We start from the raw sequence: 10,000 nt of genomic DNA on the forward strand, positions 1-10,000 counted from the left end.
TACCCGATGTGTATAATGGTTACCAGCTTTCACGGCCTCCGTCAAGATCCCAGCATCGCAAGGTTATGTCTGGCGCTGCTGGGATCCTGACGGAGCCGGTATAGAAGCAAGCGATATCCCAGGATGTTGTGATGTGTGAGGTGTGTGTGAGAGTGAGTGTGGGAGTGAGTGTGATCTGATGTGTGTGTGTGTGTGTACTCACCTGGGAATCGGAGCTCCGTGTCAGTTGGGCCAGAGCGAGCGTGCATTGCGTGAGGGGGGCGGGGCCTGCAGAGAGCCGGGGCGAGAGGCCAATCCGTGTGGGGGGGCGGGGCCATGGCGAGCCCAGCGGCCAATCAGCTTTGTGTCACCGTAAGGACACAATTTCGGAGCATGACAGACAGACAGACAGAATAAGGCAATTATATATATAGATATATATATATATATATATATATATATACACATATATATATATATACACACACATATATATATGTTGTTGTCTGTAGTCACCAAGTGTTTGTGTAGGGGCTGTACATGTTCTGGGTGTTGTGGGGGGTGAGATCGGTGTTTGTGTGTTGCGTTGTGTGTCGTTATTTGTGGAGCGCTGTGTGTCTGTATCGTTGTGTATGTGTGTTGCGCGATTTGTGTGGGTGTGGGGTGTGTGTTTTGGGGGGAGGTATGTTTTGTGCAATGTGTGTGTTGTGCGGTATGTGCGTATATTTGTGTGTGTGGCATTGTCTGTGTGTGTGGGTGTCTGTGTAGGGCAGTGTTTGTGGTTCCCAGTGTGTGTGTGGTGTGTTGTGCAGTGCGTTTGTGGCCGTGTGTGTGTGTTTTGGGGGGGGGAGGTGTGCACCCCCCATCGTGCTCCATCCCCCATGCTGCGCACCCCCCATCGTGCTCCATCCCAACTCCCCATTGTGCTCCATTCCCCATGCTGCGTACTCCATCGTGCTCCATCCCCCATGCTGCGCATTCCCCATCGTGCTCCATCCCCCATGCTGCGCACTCCCAAACGTGCTCCATCCCCCATGCTGCGCACTCCCAAACGTGCTCCATCCCCCATGCTGCGCACTCCCCATCGTGCTCCATCCCCCATGCTGCGCACTCCCCATCGTGCTCCATCCCCCATGCTGCGCACTCCCCATCGTGCTCCATCCCCCATGCTGCGCACTCCCCATCGTGCTCCATCCCCGATGCTGCGCACTCCCCATCGTGCTCTATCCCCCAAGCTGCGCACTCCCAAACGTGCTCCATCCCCCATGCTGCGCACTCCCCAACGTGCTCCATCCCCCATGCTGCGCACTCCCCAACGTGCTCCATCCCCCATGCTGCGCACTCCCCAACGTGCTCCATCCCCCATGCTGCGCATTCCCCATAGTGCTCCATCCCCCATGCTGCGCACTCCCAAACGTGCTCCATCCCCCATGCTGCGCACTCCCAAACGTGCTCCATCCCCCATGCTGCGCACCCCCCATCGTGCTCCATCCCCCCATGCTGCGCACCCCCCATCGTGCTCCACAGTCACACATCAGACAGTAAACACGCACACATCTGATCGCATACACACACACACACACACACACACAAACACACACACACACACACACACCCCACTTCTCCCTGTGCCCACCGGTGTGCGGTCCTAGCAGCTGTGCTGCACGCCGTGCTCCTCTGCCGACACTCACAGATCTGATCGCATACACTCACACACACACACACACATCAGAACACACTCACGCACATCCGATCGCATACACTCACCCACACACACACACACGATATCGCACATACGCGCTGACACAATCACAACATCCGGAGATACCACATGCTTCCGGCCATGTGATCCTCCGGCAGGTCCTGGAAGGTCACTGCACAGTATCGCCGCCCAGAAGCAAGCGATATCACGGGATGTTGTGAGTATGTGGATGCGATCTGATGTGTGTGTGAGGTGTGTGTGAGAGTGAGTGTGATCTGATGTGTGCGTGTCTGTTCTTATGTGTGTGTTCCGCCGCTGCAGGACGTGGATGCGATCTGATGTGTGTGTGAGGTGTGTGTGAGAGTGAGTGTGATCTGATGTGTGTGTGTGTGTGTGTGTGTGTGTGTCTGTTCTTATGTGTGTGCGTGTGTGTGTGTTCCGCCGCTGCAGGACCTTGATGCGCTCACCTCAAGGCAAGAGGCCATTCCGTGTGGGGGGCGGAGCCTGGGTGAGCGGCCAATCCGTGCGGGGGGGGGGGGTGGAGCCGAGGCGAGCAGCCAATCCGTGGGGGGGCCATGGCGAGTCCGTGAAGCCGAGCGGCCAATCCGTGCGGGGGGGCGGGGCCATGGCGAGCCCCACCCCCAGCAGTTCACAGCAGACATCCCCAGTGAGACCTGATTTCCTCCCCCGCCCACCGAGAAGTCTAGCTGGTCTGAGGCAGGAAACAACGCAGACAAGCCCAGGCAGAGGAAGGGAGAGGAGGTGTGCAGAGTGGCAGAAGCGGACGGGGGCCTAGGTTGGAGCCTGGGGCCCTCGTGTAGCCAGTCGGGCAGACGGTAGTGGCCGTCTGCGGGAGCCGGGAAGACAGTCTTGGTGGAACCGTAGGTAGCCGGGACAGGGTGGTGGCCCGTCCGGTACCGAACCGGGGAGGCCAGCTGGAAACCGAAGCACAGGAGGAGCGTACAAGAAGGTGCAGGAAAGGACTTACACTACCAACTTGGGGTCAAAGGAAAAACACCGCAGCCGCCTGTGGGACCCGTCCATCCAGCAGTTTGTTTTATCAGAGACTCCGTGTACGTTACTGGCTGAGTGAGTACCACTGTGCCGTCTGGCACCGCGCTGCCCCCGCGACCCTGCACCTCGCCAAATCCCGCCATCCACCTTCCAGTCAACATCACCGGGACCACCAAAATTCCCCCTACCCACGGAGGGGAGAGAACCATCCTAGCTGCTCCCTGTCATCGCTCCCGGGATCCCCGTACCGAGCAGCGGTGGTGTTCCAACCTCACCACATACCGTGGGTGGCGTCACAAACCGACATCCCAAACACCAACAAATCACCCCTTTCACTCACGGGCGAGGAGCACCGCTCGAGTCCCTAGATCCGGCCCACCGCTCGAGCCACCGAGCAGTAGCAGCAGCGCCGGACCAGAGCGTGGTGAGCGCAGCGCCCCGCCGCCCGCGAAACATACATAACAGCACCAAGGTTTTCAGGATAGTTCAAATGGGAGTGTAAAAGATGTAACGTTAATTTAATCAGAACTCCCAAGGCAAGAAACATTTCAGCATGTTCTCCATGATGGACTTCAATTTTGGATTTTTGTTGTTACCTAGAAATCTCTTTCCAAGTTCTTTAAAAGAATCCAAAGTCCTTTTCTCAACAGATTTCATTTGTGTTTCAAACACATTTTCATTAAAGAGTTTCCAAATAATTTGACCCACAAAAATGCCTCCCTTCTGTTTTGCCAGGGACCATCCCTGAAACTTGGTATATAGGTACTTAAGTCTCTCCTCCTTTCGGTAGAGCTTTCACAAACTGCTTCATCAGTCCAAGCTTAATGTGGAGTGGTGGTGAAGAACTTTAGTGAGATCAACTAAACTTTCCCCAACTACGTTCTTGAGTCCAAGTTGCAAAGATATTCTCATTGGCCAACTTTTTTGGCTCCAGTGATAAGTCCTATCTCAACTGTCTTATTCACACAAAAAGCATGAGTACGTCATGTATCGTCCTTGCTGCCTCAGGAGCAAAAGAAAAAACTTTTTTGCGAATAAACTCTAGATTCTCATAGCTTTCCTTTAAGTGCACAGAACGCCCTACAGGCACTGAAGCATACATACTGCCATTGTTTAGTAACACAGCATTCAGACTTTTTTTGTTGATAAATCAATAAAGAGTCTCCACTTGCTCACATTTTACTCAATGTTAAATGTTTCCATCAATCCAGAAACATAACTGCAATACACTAGTGCACAGTCTTGAGAAAAAGTAAGGAAGGAAGACCTTTTGGACATCAATGTAATTACAGTGGAACCTTGGTTAACGAGAACAATCCGTTCTGGGAGTGTGCTGTTAACCAAGTTACTCGTTCAGCAAAGCAAGATTTCCCATAGGAAATCATTGCAATGCAGACAATTCGTTCCACAACCTGTTAAATGTCCCATTCCACACACGTACAAACACACACAAACACACATATGCTCACCTTACCTTCCCTCACCGGCCTCACGGAACTTTTAGTTCGCCCGTACACGCTGTGTATCGGATAACCATGCGACCGATGCCGGATCTTCCGCTCCCAGCACGCTGACGTCAAAGGCAGGAGCCGCTTGCCTCTGATTGGCCAGCGCGCTGCCTTTGAGTAGCGGCTGACAGGGGAAGTTCCTCCCTTGTCGCTACAGTATGTTTATCGGCAAGCCTCGCGACGAGGGTGGACCTTCCCCTGTCAGCCGCTACTCAAAGGCAGCGCGCTGGCCAATCAGAGGCAAGCGGCTCCTGCCATTGACATCAGCGCGCTGGGAGCATAAGGTCCGGCATCGGTCACGATGGTTACCCGATACACAGCGTGTACGGGCAAACTACAAGTTCCATGAGGCCGGCGAGGGAACAGAAGGTAAGGTGAGCATAATATGAGTGTGTGTGTGTGTTTGTGTGAACTGCAAGAGCAGGTTTGGGCGCGGTGAATGTACGGAACCGGAAGTATGTGCAGTGAGTATTTTGCTCGTACAGCAAAGCTTTCTCGTAAACAAAGTTAGAAATTTACAGCAAGCCTTGCTCGATCAGAAAAATACTCGCTAACTGGGTTACTCGTTAAGCAAGGTTCCACTGTATATTCTTTTGGAAGCAGTCAGTGTTTGTGAAAAACTGTACATAAAGATATCTTTTCAATATTTTTACTGAGTTCAGCGATCGAAAGTCTATAAAAATCACCTCGAGAGGCTTCAAGATGTCCGCCATCCACATAGGACACATTTAAACGTTCCTGGGGCAGCAGACCTAATCCAGGCCATCCGTCCTTGGTGGGGTACCACCTGCCACCCTACACAGTTTCCCCCGGTCTCAGAGCTTCTGGGGTCTCTAATCGGGTCAATTTGGCTTAGTTTACTTATTAGACAGGCCTCAGAAAGCAACCTTGCATTATCGGGTCTACCGGAGGCCTGCCAGAGGCCCTGCGCCCGTGGCCTAGAACAAAGGCGTTACCCATCACCAAGGAGTTGTCCTGCCTGGGCCGGTGTGAAGGTGAGCTTATGGTCCGACTGACGGCTTCCCCCAGCCGCAGAATCAGAGCGGATGTAACCGCAGGCGGTGTACTGCTGCGGCCTGGGCTCAGAGAGAAGCAGCCATCGACATCTTAGGATACGACGGACAGCCGCAACGGTGTGGACAACTAGGTCTCCTGGCAGTGAGTGCCCCCAGTGTAAAAGTCCCCTCTGAGATTCTAAAGGGGCTGGGTGGATACTTGGTGCAGGGTGAATCTGCATGTCAGCACTTCCCTGGAGCTGCAGCAGTATTATTACCAGAAGATCCCCTACACCCAGCACCACTGCTAATATTGGACACATTAAAAAGACCTTTTCCTGCAGCTGCAGCAGTGACCACAAAACAAGAAGTTCCTGAGTGAACACAGTACAGGTCAGTCACCCTTCATAACTGATACCAGGCACAGGCTAAAAGACCTGGAGGAGTCCTGTAAACCCCATGCAGATAAAAAAAATAAAATCGAGCAGGCCTGCCCTCTAACTAGCCCAGTGCAATAGATCCTCCTCGTTTAGCGTCTGCAAGAACCTGCCAGCAGCACATCACTACTCTTAAAAAGGGACAGCAGCCATATAAAGGTAATGCTCTCACTCGCAAAAAAAAAAAAAAAAGAAAAAAAAAGTCTTCTCTCTCCAGACTCTTGGTTCTAGCACTGGCCATGTGACACCGAGCAAAAATATTTCCTGCCACAACTGATTGTCCCCTTGCCATACTGTTAGTTCTGCTTCACATAACTTGTTTTATTTACTTCTCCATTCTATGTCCTGTTGTGTATAAATATGTGACTCTTCAGATTTTGTGTTATATTGAGCCTGATGAAGAGACCTGAGTAGTCTCGAAAGCTTGCTATTATTACCATCTTTTCAGTTAGCCATTAAAAGGTATCAACCACTGAGGACTACAGATCTTTTAAACAATTTGTTGATCTCTACTGGCTAACACGGTAAAAAGATATATTATACCTGTATCTCTAGCATAATACATTTTAGTTCAGGCTTGAGCTCAGGTTGGCCTTGCAACTATCAAGTAGCATCATGTTCTACTGAGGGACTAATGGGGTGAAAAAGGAGCCCCTTCCTTCACGCCATCATCTAAACAGCTACTAAGACTACTGACTCATCTATAGGGGCACACAGCCAGAATCACGGCTGGCACCGACACTAGCCGTTGCAGCAGTCGCTTGGATGCCAATTAAGTTGATCCTGCTGGCAACAGCCTCTGTGACCTTCTGATGCCCATGAGGTACAAGTACATCAATTTGCAGTAACTCCTTCCCCACCGTGGTGTACATGGACATCTTAAATCAGAATGGGCTTAAAGTACTACACCTGAATATTGCACCCAAGTGATTAAATGTATATACTACTGTATTATTCTGAGAAAAAATATGATAGAAACTCTTCCGACATTAAGGAAGCGTTTCATACAAATGGTTGTAAAAGACTACACGAGTGTAGGTTCCTGATGACAAAGCAAATCCTACACAACAGGTTCTGAGCATTCGGATGAAAGGCCCCAAGTTACCGCTGTAGATTTGTAGCCAATACTTACTTGTCTCATCATGCAGTGCAGGAGACCTCGCATCAGCTTCACCACGTTCTAGGAAAACACAAAATCAAGCGTTACCCATAGATGCCACCATTTTACAACATGATAAATTGTTATATTGAGGTTTCATTTATAAATCGCTTCTCAAAAATCCCTTTACCAACCTTGAATCTCAGTATAATACATTGTATGTAGCCATAATAATACAACTTTCAGTTTCTAGTAAATCTGAAGGCTCAATGTCTATCATTATGGTATCTTACCAGACTTGGTCACGAGTCAAACTAGCTCATGATAATGCTATGGAGATAGATTTAACCCCCCACCACCTCTGGGGCCCCTAGGCTGCTGCACAGATCACACCGATGGCATGTGCTCTCAGTTATGAGAGTGTTGTGATATTAGGTGAGCTGCTCTCCTTCTCTGTGAAGGATGTCGGATTTATACACTCGCTTGTGATTATTAATGAGTCATTGGGGGTTAATAAATTGGAGAAAATGTTTTTTTTTTAGATAAAAGGATTTTTGCGTGTTGTGTTTATTTCTTTTATTTCTTACAGGGTTAGTAATGTGGAGGGGTCTTATAACTGCAGGTTTGATGACAGCTGTGATTTTTTTTTACAAATCACAGCTGTCGTCATTAACCCCTTATATTACTCAGATTGCCACCGCTCCAATGCAAAATCGGGATGAGCCGTGTAAAGCATCGGCATATCTAATGGATGCGATAATTCTATGGCTGCTGCAGGCTGCTATTTTTAGGCTGGGGGGCAAATATCCATGGGCGTCCCCAGCCTCAGAACATCAGTCCCCCAACTGTCAGCTTTTGTTTTGGCTGGGTATCAAAATTGGGGAGACCACACGCCGTTTTTTCTAGTTATTTAAGTAATAAAACATGACAGAATAACATTACAAATCTCTCCATTCTTTGTAGGTGGGAAAACTTGCAAAATCAGCAGTGTATCAAATACTTATTTTCCCCACTGTAGATGCTTCATCTTTTGAACCTGAAGCCGTTCTCACTCAAAAGTGTTCTTCTAGAAGTATGGTACCTTATGGTTTCTTCTCTATGGCCTTCTCCGCTCCAGAACGTAACTGTACTATAGGATATAGAGAGCTGCTTGCTATAAAGATGGTGTTGGAGGAGTGGAGTTATCTACTGGAAGGTAAAACTTATCCAGTTGTCATTCACTAACCACAAGAACTTGGCCTGTCTGCAGTCTGCCCAGAGACTGAACCCCCGCCAAGCTAGATGGTCACTTTTTCTGCCTACTTTGACTTTGTCCTTCATTTCCAAGATGACCACAGTTGCTAATTCCTCAGGCTAAGACCTTTGTCCCGGAGTCTAATAGGAAGGGAGTCCTTCTGTGGGGCCATTCATCAGAGCTGGCTGATCATGCTGGACAGATGAAGACCACTTTTCATTTCTCAAAATTATTGGTGGCCTACCCTTCAGGGAGACATTGTGGAGTTAATTTCTGCCTGTCCTTAATGCACACAAAACAAGACTCCTAAACAAATTCTATCCAGACGACTTTTACTGCTTCATGTCCCTTTCTCTCGCTGGCAGCATATAGCGATGGATTTCATTACAGATCTTCCAGTGTCCTCTGGTTGCTCTGTCATCTGGGTAGTGGTGCATCGCTTTTCTAAGATGGCTCACTTTGTCCTGTTATACGGTCTACGTCTGCTCCAGTGTTGGCAAGGGACTCTGTTCAACACATATTCTGCCTTCTCAGATATCCTTAACACATCGTGTCTGACAGGGGCATTCAGTTCATGTCCAGATGTTGGAGAGCCACCTGTAAACATCTGGATGTAACATTGGACTTTGTGGCATTTCACAAATGCGCACCGTGATGATTGGGTCAAGTTGTTACCCTAGGCGGGGTTCTCTTACGATAGCCAAGCAAGTAAGGAGTCTTCAAAAGTTCTCTTTTTCACCAGGGAATTAATTAAAGGGAACCTGTCACTTACTCATCTGAGGGGAGGTCCAATATCTTCTGGTCCAATTGGCGTCACTTGTCTCAGTCCGGTGCCTCCTCTATCCTTGCGATCACTGTGTGCCTTCTTGATTTGTTTGTATGACGCGTCCTATGTCATCCACACCGTGCCCTCTATTGCACTCCTGCGCACGCGTATTTCTCTCTGCTATGCTGAGGGGAGAGCAAAGTATTGTAGTGTGCCAGTGCGTGTGCACACTACAATACATCCACATGAAGAAGGACCGTGATCACAAGAAAGCGCCGGGTCAAGATCAGAGACATCCATCGGATCGGACTGCCGCACAGGTATGCATGTGACAAGTTCCCATTAAGATCTGGGAGGACACCAAATCCATTCTCAAAAGATCGTCCGAGCTGATGAAGAGGCATGTCGATAGATACATTGATATAAGAATTTTTTTTTATTCTGGGGATAAAGTGTGGCTATCCTCAAAAAACATCCATCTGAAGACTTCTTCCTACAAGTTGGGACCCCGACCTTCTTCAAGTACCCATATGCCACGCCTTCGCCAATCATTTCTGAGGACATCTTTGATGAATAATATCGCTATGACGTCAGAGGTAGAAGCAACTCCTAGTGGATTTGAAGGGTTTTGGCCCTGAGAAGAGGTCAGGGGAACCCAAGGAGAACATCTACGATCCCCTTTTATTGAAGAAACTCATGTCTGGCTTGGTGAGGAGGGGCGTAAAGAGAGGGGTACTATAATGCCAGCAGCGGCATCCCTGCAATGCCCCCACTTCTTTCTCCTGGCATGGGTGCCGCTGCTCTCATCCTCCCAGCTGTCCTGTGCAGTCTGTTGCTCATGTCCCAGCTGCTGCCTTCTACACCCGAGGCCTGCACACTCCAAGCAGGACCCCTGGGACCACGCTTAGGACATGTGCACTCTTAAAGGGGCAGAGCGCTCAACTAGGTCGCATCACCAAGTCTGCCACTCTCCGGACAAGAATGTGCAGCTGCATAGAAATACATGCAGATGCATGCTCCTGTCCAGAGAGCGGCAGGCTGTGCCAGGTGATGCGACTCGCACGACTTCCATGCAAGTGTAACACCAGCCTGTTTGCAAGTCTATCATCACTCACACCCATACAAGTCTATGGGTGCGAGAGAAACATCCGACTGCACTCGGATGTTATCCAAGTGCAGTGCGATATATGCACAGACTGACAATGGAGGAGATGGGGAGATTAAGCCTTATCGCAGGGTCGAGTTACAGTCACATGACACTCAGAC

The 10,000-nt window shown here is 49.6% G+C and overlaps 1 protein-coding gene across 4 annotated transcripts in view; it reads right to left on the minus strand.

Annotated features, from left to right (window-relative positions):
* The window catches only part of PHKA1 (phosphorylase kinase regulatory subunit alpha 1), a 234,468-nt gene that overhangs the window by 150,385 nt on the left and 74,083 nt on the right, over positions 1-10,000 (minus strand). For all 4 annotated transcript variants that reach the window (XM_075324056.1, XM_075324058.1, XM_075324055.1 and 1 more), the window contains exon 4: positions 6,768-6,815. In XM_075324056.1, coding sequence (XP_075180171.1) covers positions 6,768-6,815 — 48 coding nt within the window. The remainder of the gene's footprint in view (positions 1-6,767; positions 6,816-10,000) is intronic.

This window comes from Anomaloglossus baeobatrachus, chromosome 9 (assembly GCF_048569485.1).
Source record: "Anomaloglossus baeobatrachus isolate aAnoBae1 chromosome 9, aAnoBae1.hap1, whole genome shotgun sequence".
NCBI lineage: Eukaryota > Metazoa > Chordata > Amphibia > Anura > Aromobatidae > Anomaloglossus > Anomaloglossus baeobatrachus.